This window comes from Balaenoptera musculus, chromosome 2 (genome assembly GCF_009873245.2).
Source record: "Balaenoptera musculus isolate JJ_BM4_2016_0621 chromosome 2, mBalMus1.pri.v3, whole genome shotgun sequence".
Classification (NCBI taxonomy): Eukaryota; Metazoa; Chordata; class Mammalia; order Artiodactyla; family Balaenopteridae; genus Balaenoptera; species Balaenoptera musculus.
In genome coordinates this window covers 82,443,905-82,470,787 of record NC_045786.1, presented here as the reverse complement: position 1 = coordinate 82,470,787, position 26,883 = coordinate 82,443,905, and the positions used below count along the sequence as shown (strand labels likewise).

The following is a 26,883-nucleotide window of genomic DNA, read 5'->3' as shown; positions in this document are numbered from 1 at the left end:
GCCCAGCTGCTCCGCGGCATGTGGGATCTTCCCAGACCAGGGCTCGAACCCGTGTCCCCTGCATTGGCAGGCAGACTCTCAACCACTGCGCCACCAGGGAAGCCCCCAACTTCTTTTTAAGTAGCTTTTTTTCACATGGTGTTTTTAAAAGCCCGTATGAGATCTGATTTGTATTAAATGGCCTAGTTAAGTACTGTCCAATACTGACTTTGAATTACTTATTTAAGCTCATTTTCCAACCAGAATACTTTGGGGCAATTCCTCTTTCTACCTAGTATACACTCAGAGAAAGCAAGCTAATTTTAACAGTAGCCTAAGCAAATAAAACTAGGCAATTAAGTCTGCTGCAAAAGGTTGCAAAAACAAAATTAAGGCAAAAACAAATGCTTTGAAAAACATGTCACAACTTCCTGAGGATTAAGAATAAATGCAAACTTTATGTAAATGCCGTCTACCAACCTTGTTGTCCATCTGGCATGGTCACAATGATGGGCTGACCTATTCCGCTGGTTGGAATGGAGTGCAAATTTCCAAGCTGAATTCCATCTGTAACTATTGTGATGACCTGTTGACCCCCTGAACTAACTACTTGCTGAATTGCACCATCCACAGATTCTGCTGTAACTACCTCCTCCGTAGCCACTACTGGAAAAAAAATATATATGTAAAAATCAGTGAACATATATAAAAGTATGAACAGAAGTTTATTTTTGCTCTGCTACCTTTGCTGTCCTTACTTCTTTCTTATACAGAAAAGCTTTTACATGTTTTTTAAATTCAGTCTCCAGTGGTGTTGTAGATACCTATGTAAACAGTTGACTACAAGTCCCACAATTTACAATAAGTGAGTTCCAACTATCTATGCATGCACATGTTTAAATAAACTATCTTCATTTAGTTCTATGAGGTACGAAATTTAGAAGCTCTCCTAAGGTCACAGATATGACAAAGGTTATGCCAGCTTAATAAGATTCCACAATCCAAAAAAGAAAATATTGTATGTGGTTATACTCCATTCAAATTTACATATATGAGTTGATATACATTTCCTATCCAACAAAACATGGATATTTGTATTCTTCAAGTAGAGAGAATAAACAGTATTCCCTTTTTGGACTGTGTGAGCAAGGGTTGCCTTCATAATAAGTGGCAAATAGATCTGGTACTGTAGGCTATGAAATAATATATTAACATTTACATAAATAAGATTCAAAACTATGTTCTCAGTGTTTTATGAAAGGTTCAGAGAGGATTCTGGCAGCTGAACACAGCACTCCAGGTCTTGCCTAGGTAAAGAAATTGCCAAAATCCTTTCCCACAAGCAATCCTATGCCCAACTACTGATCCCAAAAGACTACACATAGCAGCTTTACTCAAAATAGTCAAAAACTTGAAACAAATCAGATATCTGTCAAAAGTAGAATGAATAAATAAACTGTGGTAGATTCATGCACTGGAATACTACACAGCAATTAAAGTAACTCCTGATGTGATGCAATAGGAGATTACAAAATATCCCTGTGTTCTTACTGGAAATGTTTGACCTGAATCTAATTATTAAGAAACAAATGAATCCAGAATGTGAGTGATCCTGCAGACAACTGGCTTAAACTCTACAAAGATTTCAGTGTCATAAAGAACAAGTGAGGCAGTAGGACTGTCCTAGATTGGGGGAGACTAAAGAGACATAATAATCCAATATAGTGTGTGAACTTTGATTGGATCCTGGGTGAAAACAAACAGTTATAAAGGACATTTTGGGGATAACTGAGGAAACTTGAATATGGACCATATGCCAGATAATATTACTAAATTAACGTTGATGTTTTTAAGAAACATAATAGAACTGTGAATATGTAGGAAGCTGTCCTTGTTCTTGGTAGATACATGCTGAAGAATTTAAGGATGAAGTGTCATGATGTCTGTAGCCTAGTTTCAGATAATTTGGCAAAATAAAAGCGTGTGTCTGTGTTTGTGTGTGTGTGAACATGCAGGTGTGGCAAGATGTTAACAGGTGGTGAATACAGATGCAAGGTATAAAGTTTATTCTCCAATTTTTCTATGGGTTTTAAAAACTATCAACATTAAAAAACGTTTTAATATAACTAATTCTGAAAAAACAATGACAAAAAAAACTATTTCTAAATGATACGGTTTTCTGAAATGTGTTATTTGAGGCAACACTTTACCAAAAGTGTAATGAAATAAAATCATTCTCTCCTGAAGTCATGCTACCCTTCAGATACACAGTTACTCTGAAACACGCTAAGTTGCTACCAAATTCCAGCAGAATGTCATGGATATCAACGACCAAGGGATTTACTAAATACAGAGATGCCCTAATTAAACAAACTCCTTTTTTAATAAAAGGCAAGATAAGTACTGGGACCCTAGTTTTCAAGGATGAACTCATGGTAACAGGCCTGGCTGCAACCCTGTTACTGTGTTATTTGGGTAATCAAGGGTCCCAATGCAAACCACAGATGATGTTCAAAATGCAAAAACCTTTATGTTTTGAGTTCTCTCATTTTTGTTTGTCTTAAACCATAATTAGGCTTTATCACCAAGCACTTAAGAAAATTTCAGGAAGATAATTATAAAATGAAATGTAGGGCATAAAACAGTAATGTATTCAATAGAACAACTACTGAGGTTTTCAAAGACATTAACTATTGCTTTGATCTTTTAAAAAAATATCCATATGAAAAACAAATGTTCACTATAGTTGAATGTTAACTATAAGTAGCAAATATTTTTAAAAACATAATCATATGTAAGAAATTTCTGAGATCACATATAATCAAGGCACAACTCAAGAACTTTCATCTTTGCACTATTTGCAATGACTGTCATTAAGATAAGAGAGTTCTTGCCTTTCATCTAAAAAGCTTTCTTTTTAAGTTGTGCTATGGTAAGGAATTTAAGAAAAAATTATAAGGAAACCAATTATGTAAGAAAACAAAGAACCCCCTCAGTAATCCTAAGAACAACCCAGCAGTGAAATGTTGAAACATGTAAGAATAAAACAGAAAGCCTAAAAACTTTAAAAACAATGTTATTTAAAAAAATATACATAGATATATCCAAATATAAAACCCCCAGATAAAAAAATAACTAATAAATATTCATTGGTCTAATTTAAAAGTCAAGTTGTAATATACAAAGAGAGCCTAGATAATCTACAGCATCTTTGAAAATGTTTGAGACCTCTGGTTCAACATGACTTTTGAATTTTAATGCCACAGAAGTCAACTAAGACAAGGAAAAAACTGTCTTTGAGATGTTACTAGAAGATTGAAAATTCTATATGCATATAAATATTTCAATAAAATAGAAACTATGCTTACTGCAGAAGAAAATAACATTTCAAAAGTAGGACTGCCTGCAATTGAACCTGAAATTTTTTTTTAAAAGGCAAAAACAAAACAATCTTATGAAGCCCAGTAACATATACCTGAAAGCCAATTCACTTTTATTGATCTACTTTAGGAACAGACAAAAAAAAACAACATGCAAAGGGGACCTGACTCAAATTTCACTATTAGGAGAAAGGAGGGAAACAGCCACCGATGCATGATACCTTTGGAAAAAAACACCTTATTAACAACTAGCTGAAGTTGCTCTAAACACAAAAAGAAGGGTAGTCACACATGTCCATTTAATGGGATTATATAGCTGGGCCGCAAGAAAGAGTAAGGCTAAGCAATGCAAAATCAATACAAGACTGCAGGCTAGAGCCATAAAATATTGTTTTATGAGAGTTTCATATGGACTAAACTACACTGCAGATGTAAGGCCTACATCCAACCGATTTTAACTTCTGATTCTACATCCAAATAACTCTCAAATCTATTCACTTCTTATTATCTCTTTGCCAAATCCTAATCCACGCTACCATTATTTCTTCCCCAGGTGACTGCATTAGACTCCTAACTAAACTCCCTTCCAGAGCCCACCAAAGTAATCATTTTAAAAGTCCTATATAATCTTACCTTCAATTACCATGAGTTACTCTCCCACTTAATGAGCTCAGCCACGCTGGTCTCTGAGTCCTCTGAAAGGACAAGCTTTCCTGCCTCAAAAGCTTCACATGTGTCCTCCTACCTAAAATGTTCTTCCCCCAAGTTTTGCTCCACTAATTCCTACTTCGTCTTTAGTTTAAATGTCTCTTCCTCTAGAAAGACTCACCAACTTGGTCAAAATCCTGTATTCTTTATATATGCCACGAATCACAAGTATTTATCTGAGTGAATAACTTTAATATCTCATTCTACTGAAAGACTACATGTTCCATAAAGGTTGGGACTGTATATGATTGTTTACCAGAACATAAGAGATATTCAACAAAAATCTGTTCAATGAATGAATAAATAATATTTTTCTAATTGTAAATGAACAGCTATTTGTAAACCAATATATGGAAAATTTAGCTCAAGAACAGTTTTGAGTTATTGCTTTAACATAAGCATGATATATCCCTCCATGAATTTTTATTATTTGTACATTTTTATTTTGTTCTAAAGCAAGAAGAGAGAGTAAGGGTGACAGCTTCCTGGAATTTTGATTTTCCAAATAGGAAACACCTGTAACAGACTGGCGTGTAAGCTTTGGTAGAAAAATAGGATAACATGATTGCCTCTGTTTATTAATAGTGTACTACAAAGTGGTGGTTTTCTTATGAGGAAAAAGGCAGCTGCAATCCCCAAAAGAAAACTTTTACCTTTTTGTATCTTCATTTTGGAATACCTTCCAAAATGGAATAACTTGAAATGAGTTCTTATCTATCTAAATCCTTAAATCCCACTCATTCTTTAGGGTACAACTCAACCTCACCCCATCCCACTCCACCCCAATCCCACCTCACCCCGCTCCCCTAGCCCCATGCCCCAACTCCAGCTAAAAGTAATCTTTGTCCTCTGAAGAACTATAGTAACTGTATAATTTTTTTATAAATCTCTTATAGAACAATTTTAAAACATTTTAACCTACTCTAACTTTTCACTTGTTTATTTCTCATTTCTCTAACAAGATTATATGTTCCTACTAACTATAACTCTTCCCTCACCTTCTCCCTGACTTCAGTTTCCCTCCTCCATTCCTAGATTGGAATACTAAATTTCAAATGTGTTAACAATTTTTTTGGAAAAATAGTAGCTACAAGCTGGCTCCAAAAGAGCTGCCTGATCATTCTACTTCTGAAGTAGAGACATCTAAGCTCCAAGCTTAAAACCCTGAAAGGAAACAAAACCTCCCTGATGTATAGTATCTGTAGCCATTTGTACGTTCTGATGGCTCAGAAACAAATACAGAAAAAATAGCATAGGGAAGCAGTCACTCATGGGTAGCTCAAAATTTTGTTTTCTGCACATAGCAGTCATAAAACTTAGTGTAAAATACATGCTCAGGTACCTTAAAGTGTATAGGATGGCCAAAAGTAAAGAAATCAGCAGTCACAATGTTTAATCCCTTTAGTTTCATGCACAGGAAAATACACTATGAGAACACTTCAACTATGTACGTTTCAGGAAGATGATTGCTTTTTCCAGAATTAGTGAAATGAGCATAAGAAAAAAATAACAAAGTATATTTTAATGGAACCTCTGCACATCTTCCCAGTCAACTGAAATGCTCTATTGTGTCTGAACATACAGAACTTGCACATTATTTTCTGATGTTAAATCTCCTACCTGGCCAGGCAACTACTGTGACAAATCAAATAAAGCAAAAGAACCCAAATACCAAAGAGGAAAAAAATGAACTGAAATTAGACTGCAAATTAGACTCATTTGGTATTAGAAGGTGAAATATCGGCCAAAACAAAAATATAATTCCTAAAATTATCAAGCATAATGATGGGAACTACCAGCAAATATGGTAGATACTTTCTTAACTTAGAGGTAATTTAAAAGATGAAAAAGAAACATTCCCTTAGTTCAAACAGATAATCACATTTACTTCCCTGAAACAGTATATATGTGTTTTTTATAAACAGAGGTCAGTAATATTTTCTTTAAATCGAAATTTTATCAAAGCTTACCAATCAGCACCTGTTAGAGATAAAATTTCATAGGAGTTGCCATAATCTAAAAAATGTTTCTAATCTGAGCAGAAGTCAGTGTGTTAGGTAACAGTATGTATAAATAAGGGAAAACTTAAAGAGGCACATTAAGTTAGAGATACGTAAGCCCTACTGGGTCTACAGACTGTGGGCAGTGAATAATTACTCTGTTTTATATTTAAAGTTCTCAGCATGATAACATTCTTCTCATCTCAATTTGAGAAATGTGGTCTTGACAATCACATTTTTGTTTTAATTATATCCTAATTACCTGAAGCCTGCTCCTTAATTACTCAGTCCTTAAAAAGACTAAATAGCAGGCATACAGATATACTCAACTATTAAAGCTATTAAGAAAGCCATTCCTCTCTCCCACATCTTTTCCTTAGTAGAGATTCACCTATGCACCCCATAAACAGTTGAATAAATATTAAGTTACACATAAAAATGAAATAAATAAGAAATATATATTATTCAAGCAAATCTTTGCTGTAGTATACTCACAATCTTTAGATATTTACTATACAATCTATTAGTAGTAAGAAATAGATCTTTTAAAATTTGGATCAAATTCTTAAATTTTGGTGTGTCATCACACCAAAATCACTTTTGAGATCATGTTAAAAATATGGATGTCAGGGCCCCACCCTAAACTTACTGAATCAGAATCCACTGGGGTAGAACTGGGGCAAATGATTGTTGAGAAGGTGATTCTGATTCACACAAAATTTAAGAATGCTGCTCTTGTTGATATTATCATATTAATTCAAACTAATTGAGAGGAGTTCAAATTAGTAGAAAACTTGAATCACAGAATATTTAAAGTAACACAGCCTTCTAATCATTGGGTACATAAATTAACAAGATAATTTCCAACTATTTCCAAGCAAAAATTCTACTAGTTTGTTTGAAGAACCTAGGGGCAGGACAGGAATAAAGATGCAGACACAGAGAATGGACTTGAGGACACAGGGAGGGGGAAGGGTAAACTGGGACGAAGTGAGAGAGTGGCATGGACTTATATACACTACCGAATGTAAAATAGATAGCTAGTGGGAAGCAGTCGCATAGCACAGGGAGATCAGCTCGGTGCTTTGTGACCACCTAGAGGGGTGGGATAGGGAGGGTGGGAGGGAGACACAAGAGGGAGGAGATATGGGGATATATGTATACATATAGCTGATTCACTTTGTTATAAAGCAGAAACTAACACACCACTGTAAAGCAATTATACTCCAATAAAGATGTTAAAAAATAATAATAATAATGTAAAAGAGAAGGACAATTATTATATTAATGTTAGAGCTGCCTGATACTTCTCCTGAATTATTCCACTCCAAAATTATGAAGGATGTTTTAAACAAGTATCTTGAAAACTGTGTCTGCATACTTTTAAAGGCTGTAAATTTTTTCACTGATTTGTTTCCAAAATGAGTAAGGTAATTTCATGTATCAAAAGACAGTTGTATCCTCACTTAAAAAGAAGTTAAAAATAAATAACTTAGTATTTTGATTTATGTATCACTTTCTTATGAGTTTGCTGAGTGTGAGTAGTCCCTTATATTAACCCAGGATATCTTAATAAAATATTTCTGAAACCTCAAAGCTGAAAACTAAACCTCAGTCAATGGTCAACGATAGCATCTTAATTCAAATGACTATTGCGAGATGAGATAATACACGTAAAGCACTTAGCATAATAACAAGCTTATAGCAAGAACCCTATACATATTAATCATTATTTTTCTATAATTCATTATGCCAAGTTAAATTTATGACTTACATCAAGTGTTTCATCATGTTTTTCTGGCCTGGCGTGGACCTAGATAGACCTAATGATTATTTAATATAATTATGCACATTAGCATAGGACTGTGGGCTCAGGAACTGAAATAAAAACTCCCAAAAAACCAATTTAATAAAAATGAACATTAGCAACAAACTCTTCAGGGTATAGAGATTTATCAAATTTTTTTTTTTGTACTTCTATCAAACAGACAAAGAATCATGAAAATTATGTATGGAGATTAAAAATTTAATCAAACAAGTTAAATGCTTGGAAAAATAAAGGTTTATGAGAAAAGAATAAAACTGGAAATATTTACATAAAAAATGCTAGTAAGGAAGCAATTCAATGAGAGATTCTAATCATCAAACATTGACAATCTGAAGTTATATTTGCTTGTAACATCAAGAAGACAGAGGTATCATTTGGTTTCACAATGAAAGCATTATATACTAGACTGATTTCCTTTATGATGTTCCCATTGGACTAACATTAAGATTTGTTTTATATGTCAAAGATAGTCCTAATGTAAACATGAAAGAACTATTTAAAGCCACAGTTCAAATGAAACAGCATGGTATCCTAGGCTATCATAAGTACCTCCCCTCTATATATAGGACCATGTCAGCCAGCTAGCTTCCATTTCAAATGCAGTCCATTTGCTGCTACACTGGCTATTTATTATCAGAAGATGTGTTTACTGTACTACTTAGCCAGTAAAAGAAAAGAATAAGAGCAGTACCAATTAGTGTACTGATGGCTCTTATATTTTGTTTTTCAATCATTTAAAAAGGGGAAACAGGAGAACATTTATTTCAAAAGACTGCTCCAAAAGATACACCTCAGAAGTAAAACTAGGAATAGTGATGCTTTTGTTTCATATAAGACAAAGTGATGATTACACAAATATTTATTCCTATCACAAACCAAATTATAAACATTCTAGAAGAGACTCGTCCACTGATCACCTGAAGAAACTGCATAGAGGAAACAGTATATTTAGTGGTCACAGACACACAACTTGGGAATCAGTCAGACCTTGAGCACAAACTTTCTTTCACCACTTAATAGCCACGCTACTTTGGACAAAATTATTTAACCTCCACAAACCTCAATTTCATCATATATAAAATGGGAGTACTACTTTATTTCCCATATCCTGAGATGTCCTTGAAAAAACATATAAACATTTCTAAATCAGGATGAGTCTGACAAATGATGTTAAAAGAAACTGGACGGCCAAGAGGCAGAGAAATAACTTGACTGAGCATGTGCAAACTGACCTGCAAGAAGATATTTCTTTATGTGATTACACACCTCAGCTGAGTTGTTTATACTGGTGGCAATGTACTCACCTGAATTTTAACTTAATTCAAGCTCTTAAAATATCTTCAGAAAGATTTCACTATGATGTAGTATTGAAATGAAAAAATTATTGTGCTCACAGAAGACTGTAAGTCACATGCAATAAAAGTCAACTAAAATTACCAATTCTCTCAGACTAGACCACACATAACATTTTCAAAGGTAGAAGTTAGAGAAGTTGGTATGACCAATTAGTGGAGTCAACATCTAAATGTCAAAACTTTGAGCTGACTTTGAAGAAAAGATTAATTTTCAGAGATATGTACTTTAATAAAGGCAAAAAATTTACAAGTTTAATCAAATAGAAATCCACCAATGAAATTAATTTTCTTCGATATACTTATGCAATTACAAAGGTGCTGAAGAGATCCAGGCATAGGTCATAAAAGCAGCATGTCAATAGGATGATACACATAGCTGCTAATGGCCAAAAGTGATTCAGAAAAATCTTAAGACTCCCAAATATAAAGGTTTAGATTCAAACATTGATTACAATGCTAAAGAAGCTGGAGAATGAATAAATGTTTACTATTACTAGTTGAGGGGCATGGGGGGGGGGAAGGGAGGGGGGAGAGAGAGAGAGAGAAGAAGGAGAGAGATAAGTAACCACCCCCCCCACCACCAAAAAATACATCATCCAATCATCACCTTGAAGAGTCAAATCCAGTAATATCTATCTTTGATCTTTTTGGTGAGGATTAAATGAGACATGTAAAACATCAGCCACAGTGCAGAGCACACACAGTAAACATGCAATGAACTGTTGTTGTTATTATTAGTCACATTTTGAAAAAAAATTAAATAATGAATGACAACAATATTCTTTACTTTCATAAACATTGGTCCAAATAAAATGGCTTAAACTACAGTAAGAAAAATACTTTTGTGGAGTTTTTTAAATTCCCTAATTAAAAAAATATTTTACTTACATAATTATAGCAAGAACTATTTTGGTTAAGTATAAAGGTAAACCATATCAAACCAGCTATTAATACTGTTTGTAATCATTTAACCCCAGGTTATCCTTTAATGGTGGTTGTTGGTATGCTATTTCCTAGTTTTGTCAGTCATTAAGATTTTATGTCATTCTAATAGAGATGCCAAAAATTAAAAGTTATGAAAAAGACAGCAGGTTCATATATATTTAGCTAATTTATTTATACAAAAAGTCAGACTAGTAAAACAAAGCCAAATGGGATACACAGACATGTTTTCTGTGAACCACACAAGTTTGTTTTTAATTTTAATTAATTTTAATTTTAATTTAATTTTAAATAATTGCCAAGATTTAATATTCTTTTAAAATCCAGATTTTCAGCTTCCCTTGAAAAAAACAGTCTGGCAACACTGACTGAGCATTTTACTATAATCAGTTAGAGCTGAGTAGGAGATGCACCCTTGCCCTGCGCCACTCTCCTCAGACGGCCATAACCTCAACCCTGCCCCCTTTAGTCTTTTAAATTTCCTTCCTGGCCTGTGCAAATATTTGAATCTCCAACTTTCGATGTACACATTTGACTTGTTTTTCTAACCTGGAGTTTCTGAAGAATTGGACAGTGGAGCAGATGCTTCAGCTAAGGCAGCTAATGTAGCTAATACTGATGTAGAGGAGTTTCCAAACTGAACAGCAGATACACCCGTTTCATCTAAGAGAAAGGAGAAAACATGTTTGAATTTTTAAGGAATTTAATCTAGTGAATTTTTCTGATAATCTGTTTTACTTTATTCAACTCTTAAATGAAGCTTAGGTAATATTAGTTTTGTGAAAAACAAGCTTGGATAGCATTAGCTTTTGAAAGGTCATATTGCAGTACATTTTGCAATATCACCTTTCTTTAGATTATTTTGCCTCATAAAAATTTTTTTGCCAATTATAACAAAGAAAACCAAGGTGGCTGATATAATCTTACCCTCATTCTCCAACAGTCCTTTCTTAAAAGGATGAATACCTACTAAAGCATAAAATCCCAACAGCTATCCTATATGCATCTCAATACCTGTTGCCTTGGATGAATTTTCTGAAGATACCAGACCTGTTAGGTTCACCACCCCTCCAGGTCCAATGATAAACTGTGGTGTTGCAGCGTGTATCGTCACAGTGTCGGGACTCTCTGGGTTTGTGTTGATTTGGTTCTGCATAGCAATCTAGGGGACAAATTACCACAGTGTTTTCAGAATTATAACCAGAACATATTGGACAGACTTTCAATGTAACATCCTGTAATCTAAGAATCATATAATAAAAATGGAAATCTTTGTTTATGGTCTACTGAAAGTATAGTGGTAAATCACAGATATGCATTTATATCCTGAGTTCCCCTATTAGGTAAAGCAGCAAAATCCCATGTGAGGAGAAGTAGGTATCTGAAAGGATTTTATAGAACTCAGTTGAGTGAATTCCCTGGTGGTCCAGCGGTTAGGACTCTGCGCTTTCACTGCCAAGGGCATAGGTTCAATCCCTGGTCAGGCAACTAAGATCCCGCAAGCCACTTGGTGGGGCCAAAAAAAAAAAAATCTGTGTTCTATATATAAATAGAACACAGTTGAAAGATATCCTGCTGCCCTGCAGCTACAGAAATTAAATTACTTAAATCAAATTATGTTCTCTACTATATTTAGCAATATATAACACTACCTATATAAAGCACATCCTTCCCAGTTAATTGTCCTCTATCCTCAACCCCAGGCTCCAAACTGCACTCTTGGGAGTAAAAGAATTGGAAGAAGCACAGCAAAATTTGCTTTCCTGAACACATAACATCTTTTAAGTAACTAGCTGAAGTTCAACAGACTCAGATAGTCTTAGAGAAGAGTTCTACTGGGAAGGAGAACAAGAAGATAGGCAAGAAGAAGCAATAAGTAAAGAAGAAAATTTACATCAATGTTGTCTAGCTAAAGAAAGGAGAAGTAATGTTGGTTAGTAGGAAAACTTGTTCAAAAACCATAAATAACTATGTTCATAAACAGATTTTTTTGAGGATGGTGAAAAAATAAAAGAAACCAATCAGAATGATGAAGACTACATCACTCACTGAGGGGACATGATTATGGTTGCTAAAAAAAATGTTAGTGGAAGTATAACAGACTTGAAAAACCATAAGGTATCCAAACATGCAACAAAATAATTAATAGACTAAAATGTATAGAATGGAATTCAGAACCTTACAAACACTGAAAGTAATCACTTTATCTAATCTTCTAATGTTACATGCAAAGACTGTGGTCTTACAATTAGGAAAATGAACAGCAATAAACAAAGAGGAAGTGAAAAAGGAATAGCACTGTCCAAAATAAGTCCAAAATGAAAAACTACAAGCTAAATAGTTCAAATCATCCATATGACAGAGATCCTTTTATTTTCTTAAATTAAAAGCCAAAAGTTACCTGTAGTATCTCTGCTAAATCTTCATTCCCATTGTCTATTGAAATATCAAATGCAGTTTTACAAAATTTACTTTGCGTGTGTACATCAGCACCATATTTGATTAAGAGTTCCACCACCTCTTGATGATTGTGTTCTGTGGCCCAATGTAGAGCTGTCATCTTCAACATGTCCTTTGCATTGACATCAGCGCCATGCTATACAAATATTTCAAAATAAGAAATTTCTAAAATACGAAATATAAAGAAGTCCTGATATGAAAATACTAGCCACTGTGCTTTAAACCAAGAATCTGCTACTAATATGACCAACTCTCTATTTTTGTGTGTTGAATAGTCTACACATTCCAGGAATCACCACACATCTGTCACATAATCAGTTTCCTATCATGTTGGCTTTCCTAATTGCATTCCTTCTAATTTCTTAGGAGTACAGCAATTATTTTTTCAGTCATCCAGCCATGAGTGTGAAGGGCTAGAATGGCATAAGGTGTGAAGGAAAACTATGAACATTCCTCCAAAACCCTCCAGCGCCTTATTTACACAAAAATATCCCTTGCTTTCAAAACCAGTGCAATATAATGAATTAATAGGGAGCTATCAAGAGATACACTATCCATTATGGTCGTCACTAGACACGTGTAGCCGAATACAGATATGCTGTGCATGTAAATACACACTGGAATTCAAAGATCTCACACCAAAAAAAGTATGTAAAACATCTCAATAATTTTTAAATTGATTTCATGTTGAAATTATAATATTTTATATATACCGAGTTAAATAAAATATAATATTAAAATTATTTTGTTTTTACTTTTTTAATGTAGCTAATAGAAAATCTAGAATTACACGTGATTTTTACTCATGGCTTATATTGTATGTTTTTTGGATAAGTTGATCTAGAGGCCAGAATAAAAAGAATTAAGAATATCTAAATCTATCACTCTCTGTTTCAGAATTTTCTCTTTGGCATTTAGATGATTAAAGAAAAAGCCCTGCCTGTATTATTTGTTTGTTAATTATTCAAGCCTAACATTCCCTTCCATGTGGGCTTTAAATGTGTTGAGTAAGACAAAGCTGTAATCCCTCACCACAGCAAAGATCAAGATCTAAGAAATCAATTGTCTGACTTAACTAAAAACATACACTGAGGAAGTTTTTCCCCCCACAAAATAACACTTTAAGATAATTTTCATTTAAATGAATGCTTACACACAAAAAATGAGATAACATGGGGGAAAAAAGTAGACATGCAATAAAACTGAGACAGGCTGGGACCTGGGCCCCTTTGCTGCAGGGCTTGCACCTGGACAAACATCTCCTCCAGCAATAGAATACAAAGAAACTAATATAAGGGACTAAAAATAACTGCGCGCATGTGCAGTTGGGCAAATTATGAACAATAAGATACAAAAAGACCAAAACCCAACTGCCACTTCTGAGGTGTTGGGAGCAAAAGCAGGGCACTGCATACAGCACCACTAAGGGGGTGGGCAGACCACCCAAGCCACCCCTCCCATATGACCCCTGGACTGGCCCCTACCCTCACAGCATTTAAGGGACCAGCTCCTCCCCCGTCAGGGAGCAAGCAAGGGAACCTGTTACTTGTTTTCGCTCCCTAGTGCTACAGCGCGAGTCCTAATAAAGCCTTGCCTGAATTACTTCTCTGGCCTCTTATCAATTTCTATTGATTAAGGAGTCCAAGAACCCTGTCAGTAACAAAACTAGTTCCCTTCTCCCTCTTATAAAACCACTATGGTTTTATAGCCTTTGGGGTCTTACTTTCAAAAGCAAAGCGCAAAAAGAGAACACATACCTTAAGCAAAACCTCCACTATGCTGGCATGGCCCTCAGAAGCTGCCATGTGCAGCGGCGTTCGGTCCACTTTGGTTCTGGCATCCCTACTTACACCAGCTCGGAGTAGTACTTCTGTGGTGGAATAATGTCCGTACTGTGCTGCCAGATGAAGTGGAGAAGTTCCCAGCTACACCACGAGAAAAAAAATCCACATCTATAGTCATTTTTAAATACACTTCTATCTTCTACTTTATATATTCTGTTTACAGAGCAAACAGATTCTCTTTATATCAAATGTTTACATAGTAACTCAAAACTGAAAAGGAACAGTCTCTGCATAGGGGCCTTCAAGAATTCCCATTCATTTCTCAGTGAGGAAGAAATGACAATATTTCATTTAATTCAAACTTGCTTTCTTTCTTTTTTTTTTTTAAAGAAGTTTTTTTAAAATTATTTAATTAATTAATTAATTAATTTCTTTATGGCTGTGTTGGGTCTTCGTTTCTGTGCGAGGGCTTTCTCCAGTCGCGTCAAGCGGGGGCCACTCTTCATCGCGTTGTGCGGGCCTCTCACCATCGCGGCCTCTCTTGTTGCGGAGCACAGGCTCCAGACGTGCAGGCTCAGCAATTGTGGCTCACGGGCCTAGTCGCTCCGCGGCATGCGGGATCCTCCCAGACCAGGGCTCGAACCCGCGTCCCCTGCATTGGCAGGCAGATTCTCAACCACTGCACCACCAGGGAAGCCCAAACTTGCTTTCTTTATTTTGTTATCAGATAGTCTAAACAAAATTAATTTCATCAGGAATTAGACATAATTAGGGTCTGAGAAATTTTTGAGCATTAGAACGTTTTCCTCACACCATTCACACAAAACTTTTCATCTATGAAATTCATATCAAATAAATGTAACAGTGTACATTTTTACATTAAACTGTTTCTAGGACTTAAAAATAAATTAATTAAAGCACCTCAGTGATCTTTTTAAAGGAGTTCATATAGTCATTTTTCAAGGAAAAAATCTGATGTGAGGTGCACTTGCCAAAGGTGAGTTAAGACGGAACCAAAACATACAGCAGAAACTAACACAACATTGTAAATCAACTATACTCCAATAAAAATTTTAAAAAGGAACCAAAAGAGAGCCCAGTTCTCCTGAAATTGGTTCCATGTGGCCTACTCATGCTACATTCAAAATATACAAGAGAAGTACATACTAAAATGCGAAGAAGAGTCTTATCAGAGGTATAATTTTTAATAGGTGAAAATTAGAATTACATCACATGCATTTAGAAGCACAAAAAGTCCCTACAACTCTCTGATTACCAAGGCACTCATGTTCTAAAGAACCAAGATAGTTCACTAGAACATGCAATTTGCTAAGACCACTACTGTAATAATAGCAACTAAGGTTTTTATTTAAGCACTTTCCATAGCAAGCACTATTCTAAGACCTTTACACCTATTGCCTCATTTAATCTCCTCAAAACACAGGTACTATTACTATCCTCATTTGGCAGTAAAAGAAACTAAGGCATGACCAGGGGATAAGGGGGGGATAAATTGGGAGATTGGGATTGACATATACACACTACCATATATAAGACAGATAATAAGAACCTGCTGTATAGCATAGGGAACTCTACTCAATACTCTGTAATGGCCTATATGGGAAAAGAATCTTAAAAAAAAAAAAAAGAGTGGATATATGTGTAACTGATTAACTTTGCTGTATACCTGAAACTAACATAACAATGTAAATCAACTACATTCTAATAAAAATTTTCAAAAATTAAAAAAAAACAAATAAGGCATAAAGAGGTTACTAATTTGCCTGAAGTCACACAAGTAAGAGTCATAATACAAAGCTAGGTATGTGCTCTCAGTATATGTTAAAAATGGAAATCATTTACCCTGGGAATAATTATTTTATTACTATTAAAAGCCTTGTATTTTTAAGGGGCGGTCATTCCAGCAGATTAAAGAAGATTCTTAAACAATCCTTTCTTTCTCCATGCTCTATCGTATTTTTCTAAAACTGGCCCTTTCTATACTCTTAAATTCTAATATTTAATGAAATATCTCCATAGCCTATTTAGCAACCATGAGTTCTGCTCAGTGTGATATAATGGTTTCTTTTGTAATTTTTTCTTCTCGAGACCTTACCTTTTTGGTTGATGATACAAAATATATATATATGTACATATATGTAGTTTGAAGGAGGAAAATAAGGTAAATACCATCACAGTCTAGAAATAAAACATTACCAGCAATTTAGAATCTTCCCACATGCCACTCCCTAATAAACCCTTCCCTCAACCCCTGAGGTAATTACTAGTCTGAATTTTGTAATAAACATTGCTTTACTTTGCTTTTTTTAAATTACTATGTATCCCTAAATAATATACTTTGGTTTTGCCTGCTCTGAACCTTACTTAAATAGAATCACATTGCATGTATTTCTCTTGAGACTTGCCTTCTTTGGCTTAATATCATAAGATTCACCCATGTTGATGAATACAAGTATAGTTCACTGATTTTCTCTGCTCTATGATTTCTACCAAATGAATAAGCCAAAATCAATTTAACCAATCCACTGCTGAGCATTAAGGTTTCCAGTTTTTTATTATGAATAATGCAGCTACTAAAAACAGTCTTATACATGTCTCAAGTACATGAGCAAGAACTTCCCTTGGAAATATTCTTAGAAGTTCAATAGCTATGCCAGAGGGTATGTACACATTCAAATCTACTAGGTACTGCCAAAGTGTCCTCCAAAATGTTTCTATCAATTTATGCATCTCCTCACCAACGGTTGGTACTGCAAGACTTTTTTGTTTAGTTTTTGCTTATCTGATGGATAAGCAATAGTATTTCATGATTTTACTTTGCATTTGCCCAATCATTAATGTAGCTGAGCATCTTTTCATGTTTATTGGTCATTCAAACATTCTCTTTAGTAAAGTACCATATCAAGTCATTTGCCCTATCTTCTTTGTCTTGTTTTTCATCGCTGTCATGGGAATCCCTATGTATTATGGACACTAATCCTTCTTAAGATTTTTTTGTCTTTTTTTTTTTTCAGGGTTTATAGATATTTTTTTAATTGAAGTATAACTGATTTACAATATTATATTAGTTTCAGGTGTACAGCATAGTGATTCAGTATTTTTATAGATTATACTCCATTAAAAGTCATTACAAAATAATGGCTACAATTCCCTGTGCTGTACAATATATCTTTATTGCATATCTATTTTATACATGGTAGTTTATATCTCTTAATCCTATACCCTATTTCGTCCTTCCCCACTTTACTCTCCCCACCAGTAACCACTAGTTTGTTTTCTGTATCTGTGAGTCCAGTTTCTGTTTTGCTAAACACATTTGTTTATTTTTTAGATTCCACAAATAAGTGGTATCATACAGTATTTGTCTTTCTCTGACTTATTTCATTAGGCATAATACTCTCCAGATCCATCCACATTGCTGCAAATGGCAGAATTTCATTCTTTTTTATGGCTGAGTAATAGTCCACTGTACATATACATACCACATCTTCTTTATCCATTTGCCTGTTGATGGACACTTGGGTTGCTTTCATATCTTGACTATTGTAAACAGTACTGCTATGAACATTGGGGTGCACGTATCTCTTCGAGTTAGAGTTTTCATTTTTTCCAGATATATACCCTGGAGTGGAATTGCTAGATCATATGGTAGTTCTATTTTTAGTTCTTTGTGGAACCTCCACACTGTTTTCCATAGTGGCTGCACCAATTTACATTCCCACCAACAGTGCACGAGGATTCCCTTTTCTCCATATCCTTGCCAACATTTATTTGTAGACTTTTTGATGATAGCCATTCTGACAGGTGTGAGGTGATATCTCATTGGTATTTTGAAGGCTCTTTTTGTCTTGATGTACTACAGGATCACTATGATGAGTCTAGATATAGATTATTTTTATTGATCCTGCTGGAGATTTTCTGGGCTACCTGAATCTGTGAGCTGCCATCTTTCATCAGCCTTGGAAAAGCTAAACTATTATCCTTTAAAATTATTTCATCCCTATTTTCACTCTCCTTGTGGATTTATGATTAGACATATGTTAGATTTTCTCATACACTAGCCTTCATGACTCCTGACATCTTTTACATTTTTTTGTTTTTCTCTGCACCACATTCTGAATGATTTTTTTTTGTTTTTCAGTTTACTAATTTTCTCTTCAGCTATTCCTAATCTGCTATTAAAATCTTATCTAAAGTCCTTATAGGTCTGCTTATGTTTTCAGTTGTTCCAGTGGCTTATTGTCCAAGCTGCCTTGTGTCCTTGTGTGTTCAGTTTTTGTTGGTTTTTTTTTTCGTTTGGCCGCACCACGCAGCATGCGAGATCTTAATTACCCGACCACAGATCAAACCCGCACCCCCTGCAGTGGAAGCACGGAGTCTTAACCACTGGACTGCCAGGGAAGTCCCAGTGTTCAGTTATTTTTGACTGTTCATTTTCCTTGGAATTTCATTTGTGGATATGAAGCGTGGGATGAACGCAGGTTCCTCCAAAAAGGATATTCATTTGCTTGTGTCAGGAACCAAGGGTAACCTCTAGTCCAAAGGTAATTTTAAATTCATTCTTCAGTTCAGAGTTTTGCAGAATACATAAGTATTTATGAGTTAAGGCCACAAATGTGTGCAAAGGATGGCTTTTGACTCCAAATTCTCATCAACAAAATTCTTCCTCTCTCCATTTGGTACCTTAGTTCAAGCCAGTTCATTTGCCTTGCAGTACCCTAACAACAGGGGCAGGGGCAGGATCAGGTAGGAGGAGGGAGGGGGTATTTCTGGTTTACCCTTACAACGAAGGTACATCTCTTTAGGATTCCAGTATTATGGGGAAAGGATCTCTAGGAGACTTCCCTCTATGAGCAGTCTCAGGTCTTTATCTTAAGTAACCTGTGCTGGGGAAGTAGAAAACCAACCGGCAAATTTACTGAGTTAGCAAATGTTCTAAGGGTGAAATTTCTCTGGGTTATGGCCTTTGCTTAGTTTTTCAGGTTGATAATCCCTTACTTTCTTTCTAATTCATCAGTGCCCTTAAGATTTTTTTTTTAATATACTCAGTCAAAAAATCTTTATCTTTTAAAGACAGATGCTGAAATCTATGGATGAAACAAAATGGTTCCTGAAATTTACTTTAAAATAATACTAAACAAAGAAAGTAAATGGGGTCATAGAGGAAATAAGATTCACTTGATTTGATAATTTTTGAAGGGTATACAGGGGTTGATTTATGTTTGAAATTTTCCATAATAAAGAATATTGTTTTGAATGAAAAATTAAAAAGAACATGGAACAAGTAAGCTAAAAACAACAAAATCAAAACTCTGGAATTTTTAGTTGTTACCAGTGGGAGAGTTAATCCAGATTCCTAACCCTCCATATTCCCAAGAATATCCCTTTTGATTTACCTGCAGAATTAAATAGAGTTATGGTTTCTGTCTTCTTCACAATTGCCTTCTGTAATTACTAAGAACTCTTCCCTTTCCTTTCTTCCTTCTGGGTGATGTTTGCAATAGTTTTACAAGTATCAATTGAAATGCAAACATTTTTCCTTTTTTAGCATCAATTATAACATTAACACCAAATTTGTTTTTTCTGAATTATAAATTCTACCTGTGCTATTTATAAGGCCTTTAAATTAAATCCCAAGCAGCTACATTTTACATTCATCCTACATTACTGAACTCCGTAATTTAAAGAAAAACCCATGTGTAGACAGAATATTTGGATAAGGTTGTCTATATAAAAAAAATTATATGAACCATTCTCTTTAAAAGCAAGCTATAATTCTAAAATTGCAAACAAATTTGCAAAAAAATTAAATTTTCACCACTTATAAACACAATACTGACTAAACTTTTAACTGGAAAAACTCAAAAATGAGAGGAAGAAGGAGATGAAGGAGGAGGAGGGGGGGAGGGGGAGGAGGAGGGGGAGGAGGAAGGGGAGGAGGAGGAGAAAACAAAAAACAAAAAAACCCCACAACATTAAAATCATTCTTTACCCAGTCTGTAGTAAAAGGAGCTCCATTAGCCATCAAAATACGAACTTCATCATCTTGACCTGCTCGAGCCGCTTCTAAAAGCTTCTTTCCCAAATCTACCAGGGACATCTAAACAAAACATAGATGAATTTAACATCTCCATTTATACATTATGACATAACTTCTTTCCCTTCTGTCTTTACTAATAAGTCAGTTCTCAATTAGACCTTCAAAAGGTTGTGATATAGTTCCTCTGAAACTACAGATCATACAAAAGCAATTTTTATTTGAATTTTGGGAACAGATTTTTCTTTCTTATCAAATTTTTAGCTAGGATAATAAAATTAATTTGAATTCTCCGAACATAGCTGGTAAAAAATAGAAGAGGTAAGTGGCAAAGAAAGCTTATCTAAAATTTAAAACTAGCAACAAACTGTTTTCACTGGAGGAGTTGCAGCAATAAAGTTTTCTCACAAATGTAAATAGAAATAAGGTAAATATATTACCCTCTTTAAGTGGTACAAAATTTAAAATAAATCTACCATAACTTTTTTTAGCAACAGTGAATGTGCTCAGAATTTGAAAATAAGTATTTTCAACCCTCGTACAGGCAATGTGCATGTAAGTTCTTTCAGAAAAAGGCACAATTCAGGGCTTCCCTGGTGGTGCAGTGGTTAAGAATCCACCTGCCAATGCAGGGGACATGGGTTCGAGCCCTGGTCCAGGAAGACCCCACGTGCCGCAGAGCAACTAAGCCCATGCACCACAACTACTGAGCCTGCGCTCTAGTGCCCGCAAGCCACAACTACCGAGCCTGCGTGCTACAACTATTGAAGCCTGCATGCCGAGAGCCCGTGCTCCGCAACAAGAGAAGCCACCGCAATGAGAAGCCCATGCACCGCAATGAAGACCCAATGCAGACAAATAAATAAATAAAATTAATTTATTAAAAAAAAAAGAAAAGGCACAATTCACATTCAATGAAAATAATGAAAAGAGAGTCTAACAGTATTATCAATAGAGTATGTATCTCACTAAGAACCTATAAAGTAAGTATGCCCCACATCCTGAATACAAGATACCTGAAAATGTCACAGCCTAGGGTGGGGGTGTGTGTGTGTACGTGTGTTTGTGTCATCTTGAATAAGAAATATTGAAATATGTGTTAGGGAAAGATCATGTCAGGAGTACCTAGGGGAAGAAAGATTTGAAAGTATCAGAAATGCTCAAATTCAAAAGATGACACTTCTAGAAGAAGAAAGTTCCCAAATCCAGAAAGACTATTCAATGATGTTATATGTATCTGGAGGAAAGGCAAACAGGTAGAATTTGAAGGTTGTGCGGATGGGAAGATATGGAACCCCTGAAATTTACACAAGAAAAAAATGTGCCTGGGGTATGAATTTGTCTCAAAAAGTGAATACTCTTTGAGTTGAGGGGAAATAAATTATAAGAGAGGAATGTCAGGTTGATTAGTATATCCCAATCTGGTATGAACAGGAATTACTCAGGAAAGAAGGGAAAGGAGTATGTGTGTGAGAAGAATGTTGACAGAACTTGGAGAGGTTATTTATACCAGAAAGGAACAGAATGCATCACATAATTAGAGGTGTTAGGAAATCTAAAAAGGTTGATTAAACGTTGATTTAAAAATGTCCCCAAAAGAACACAAGTTTGTGCTTAAATTATTGTATTTTTTAGTAGATTTCATAACACAGAAATAACCAAACATAAAAAGAGTGACCAGGAGCAGATGTTAATACTGGGAGGCTCACACATGATTAGGTGAGATGTACATGTCCAAAACAGGCATTTGTCACCAGACAGTAAAGAATTTTTTATAGTTGTTCTCTTTGTGAGAATAGAAATATTCATAATATATCCTAGGGTGAAGAATAAGAAAAACAACCACATGCACTTGTGGGTTTTACGTGGGGGGTCTTTTATGCCTTTTTGTGACATTCACGACGTTTTCACCCTTGAATGTCTGATTTCCTTTCCTTTTTCCTCCCATTCTCTCATTCATACGTTGGTGGAGTCACTGGAACCCAAAATATTCCTTAATCCCACTAAAAGCACTAATAAAATCAAGAGATTACTGTTCTTTAATGAAGGATTTTTCCTAGGGAATATGTACCAGCTGGATATGAATTAATAGCATATTCAATAGGCAAAGAATCTGAAATAATAATGTTCTACTAAAGGCAGGATAAGGTAAAAAAAAACTGATCTCTCTTCTACAGAAATACAGTAAAATCTAAACTGGCCATACTAACAAAGACCGTGTTCTATAGTCTGGATGACCAAAATTTAATATTAACCTGGTTTTACAATGAAGTAAGTCTTTCCCCCAAATACACATTTTTAAATATGTCTTACACAGTAATATAAAATCAATCTGCATTCATTCAGCATACATACTGCCAGATGGTTTAAATATCTGGATATCTTTTATGAAGTGGTGGTTTAGGGCTTTACCTCATTCTTCAGAAATTAGATTGTCTGCCTTTTTCTTAGTGATTTGTAAGCATTCTATATACATTCTGTATATTAGTGCTTCGTCAGATATAATATGTATTATAAATATCTCCTTCTAGAACCCTGATTTCTTGACTCCACATCCCATGTTCTTTCCTTGATATCACATACTATCTTGTACAAGTAAATAACTGCCGTCTCATAAAAATACAAATAAAATAATCAAACTAAAATCAAAGATAGCACAAAAATGAATGTAAGAAACATTGAAATATTATTTAAAAGGTCTGATTCGAAAAGAGAAAAAAAAAAAAACCCACCAAGCACCCAACAGATCAATAGTCAAAGGGCAGACCACACACTTTCTAAAAGAGAAAATAGAAATAATTCACAAGAGTAAATATGTTCAGTATCACTGATGCTCAAAAAATGTGAAGTAAATAATTTTTAAAGTCAATTTGCAATATTTAACAGAAGTTATAAAAAAATGTAACTTTTGTTAAATATCAGCCTAATCCTAATGACCTAATAAATGATCCCAGTTCTGAAGACCTATCCTAAAGGAAAAATGAAAATATACTGAAACGGACAAAAAATATGTATGTGTGTATGTTTTTATAACGTGAACAAACTAAAGGTAGGAAAACAGTTAAATTGTGGAACCTAACAGAATAGGATGCAGTAATTTAAAATAATAGTTTTGAAGTTATATAATAATATTAAAAAGTTATGCCATGTTGAGTGAAAAGATAAGACACAAAACTAATTTTTGAATGTCAAAATATACATATACAGAACAAAATACTGAAAATATTAACAGTTGTTAGGGTGGTATGATTATGGGAAAATTTGCCTCCATTTCACAAAGTTTCTGTAATATCTTCCAAATTTAAACAATGGGGTTTTTTTAAGGGACAAATTGTGTGACTGCTAACTAAGTAAACACGGACATTAAACAAAGTTATATACTACTGACTTACTAAACAGAAAGAGTGGAAAAAATAAAGAATATGGGGGCTACTAGGGACCTAAAATAGCAAACATATTGATCTGCTTATAAGAACTGCAACAAAACAATGATGCATTTGAACAAATCAACTTCTTACATAATTCTGCAATTTTCTTAACTATTTAAAACATCATATTTAAGGACCTAGGATGCTTAAGTTACTGTGGTTTTGAAATTCCGTGAGCAATACAGGTGTGCAGATTAATGTAGCTAGATACTTTTAAATTGGTGGTTCTCAATGGTAGCAGCACTGCCCCCTAGAGGACCCTTTGGATTTGTAGAGAGGCATTTTAGGGATTACTGGGAGGAGGGATGGGATGAATACTTTATCAGCAATTAAAAGGCAAGTGCCAGAGATACTACAGGTCCAGCAATGCAGGAAGCAATCCGGTATGGCAAAGAATTGTCACATGTCTTGTTGACTTTCAAAGGTCCCACTGAATATATCTAAGACTAGAACTTAACTAATATGTAAACAAAACGAATTTTCCCACAGTATTAATGCACCCCAAATTTTCTAGACTGCAACGATGCATCTCTTTGTTTTATTCAGAACTTTACTAAGAGTTTTCCACCATTTTGGAAAATCATGTCACCAATGCCAATGTCACTTGGGTATCTGAATCACCAATATGTATTATAATCAGCTTTCACAGCTACCACATTCACAGTGATTCATAGTCATTCTATGTACAGGCGCAAGCATTTGACTACCTCTTGTTTCATCTAGTGTAGTCTGCTCCAGTACTTATATATTGAAATACACATTTTATTATAAATTGCTTTCCTTCTACTTCTCCTTTACATTAAAATTAGGGCATCATAATGATTTTTTGAGGTTGTGCAGATAGATAATATTAACTATGATTTTCATTTCAAGTTAGTAAAATGGGCAATACAAAATACTCATTATAAAGGAGAGCAATGGATGTAATAATATTGATTATCAATGGAAGAAGATACTTGTGAGATCAAGTAAGACCAAAATCAAAGATTGTTCTAATTTTCTTGTCAAGAAATTTAGTGAAAGTTACAATGACAAGAATACCAAAATGTAGCAATTTCACTCCTGATTCTCACTGGACAGGAACATGCACATCATAGTAGAGTAATTCTGACCCTTAGAGGAACTCAATTGAGTTATGACAACAAAATTGACCAAGGGGACCATAGTTCCATGTCGAGCCCTCAGTTTACTTAGTTCGTTACCTCTATATTAAATCCTCAGAGATAAAGTGTTGGATTTACATAAGATCAGTTAAAGGCTTAGCAGAAAAGGTTGCTTTTTTGGTGTGGCAAATAACTTTTCCACAAGCATATGGAGAAGCCTAATTAAATTCAATAAATTTTAATGAATGTTTAAAATACTTACTGAAAATATATTGTGTGTATGGTACTGAATGCCATTTAGTTTAATACTCCATTCTTCTTGAGAAGAAATCCAAAAAACTCCCACTAATAAATTCCACCTTGAATGTCTTTACTACTTCTAAAAAAGCTTATCATATAACCTGATATAAACCATTTTTAACTCCAATTAAAATGTATTTTAATAAGATCTATAGAGGAACTTCAAGCTGTCTATAAACTTGCTACTTTTGCTCAAAAGTACATGCTGAGAGGGCCATCTAGTGGTAACAGGAACTACTACCAATAATTACATTTGTAAAGTTTAAAGTCTGTTTTGATTTTCTATAATTCATAGTTCGAAGAGCTACTGTAAGAATTATAGCATCTATTGGACATGAAAACTCTCTCTAAGACTACAAAGTACTAGTTCTATGTGAATTGTTATTAGCACTCAAAAAAAGAATATGAATAAAAACACTTAGAAAATGTAAGCCTACTATATAACATACTTAATGATAAACTTTGTCTCACTAAAAATTTTAGAATAGGACTTCCCTGGTGGCACAGTGGTTAAGAATCTGCCTGTCAACGCAGGGGACACGGGTTCAGTCCCTGGTCCGGGAAGATCCCACATGCTGCAGAGCAACTAAGCGCATGTGCCACAACTACTGAGCCTGCGCTCTAGAGCCCACGAGCCACGACTACCAAGCCTGCGCGCCACAACTACTGAGCCCACGCACTGCACCTACTGAAGCCCGCATGCTCTAGGGCCCCGCGTGCTGCAACTACTGAGCCCACGTGCTGCAACAACTGAAGCCCTCGCACCCTAGAGCCCACGCACCACAAAAAGAGAAGCCACTGCAATGAGAAGGCCACATACCACAACAAAGAGTAGCCCCCGCTCGCTGCAACTAGAGAAAGCCCATGGGTAGAAACGAAGACCCAACGCAGCCCAAAAAAAAAAAAGTTAGAATAAAATTTGCAATATCACCCCTATGCTCAATGAGTACAATTATAAATCCAATAAAATTCTTCTAAAGTTTTGCATCAAGAAATTTAGCACTGTGTATGCATCTAAAGTTTTTATTTATTTTTTGTATAATTTTTTAAATTTTATTTATTTTATTTATTTATTTTTGACTGCATTGGGTCTTCGTTGCTGCATGCGGGCTTTCTCTAGCTGCAGCGAGTGGGGGGCTACTCTTCATTGCGGTGCGCGGGCTTCTCGTTGCAGTGGCTTCTCTTGTTGCGGAGTACGGGGCTCTAGGCGCACAGGCTTCAGTAGTTGTGGCACGTGGGCTCAGTAGTTGTGGCACACGGGCTTAGTTGCTCCGCAGCACATGGGATCTTCCCAGACCGGGGCTCGAACCTGTGTCCCTTGCATTGGCAGGCGGATTCTTAACCACTGAGCCACCAGGGAAGCCCTGCATGTAAAGTATTTTTAAATGTTCATACTCTTTCACCTAGTAATACCACTCATATAAATCATAAGAAAACTCTTTGAAATATAAATATATTAACAGCAATGTTATTTAAAATAGGGAAAAACTGAAATGCCCTACTACAAACAATAGTTAAATTAAGATAGATCATAATGGAATGTTGTAGTCTTTTATTT

The 26,883-nt window shown here is 35.0% G+C and overlaps 1 protein-coding gene across 6 annotated transcripts in view; it reads right to left on the bottom strand.

Moving 5' to 3' along the window:
* Positions 1-26,883, bottom strand: part of GABPB1 (GA binding protein transcription factor subunit beta 1) — a 69,472-nt gene that overhangs the window by 11,049 nt on the left and 31,540 nt on the right. For 3 of the 6 annotated variants that reach the window (XM_036842380.1, XM_036842381.1, XM_036842375.1), the window contains exons 2-7: positions 20,450-20,557; positions 14,410-14,577; positions 12,594-12,788; positions 11,207-11,354; positions 10,742-10,855; positions 460-645 (exon numbers count right to left, since the gene is read on the bottom strand). In XM_036842380.1, the coding sequence (XP_036698275.1) occupies positions 460-645; positions 10,742-10,855; positions 11,207-11,354; positions 12,594-12,788; positions 14,410-14,577; positions 20,450-20,557 (919 nt within the window). The remainder of the gene's footprint in view (positions 1-459; positions 646-10,741; positions 10,856-11,206; positions 11,355-12,593; positions 12,789-14,409; positions 14,578-20,449; positions 20,558-26,883) is intronic. The other 3 variants (XM_036842377.1, XM_036842379.1, XM_036842378.1) reach the window with 3 other exon arrangements.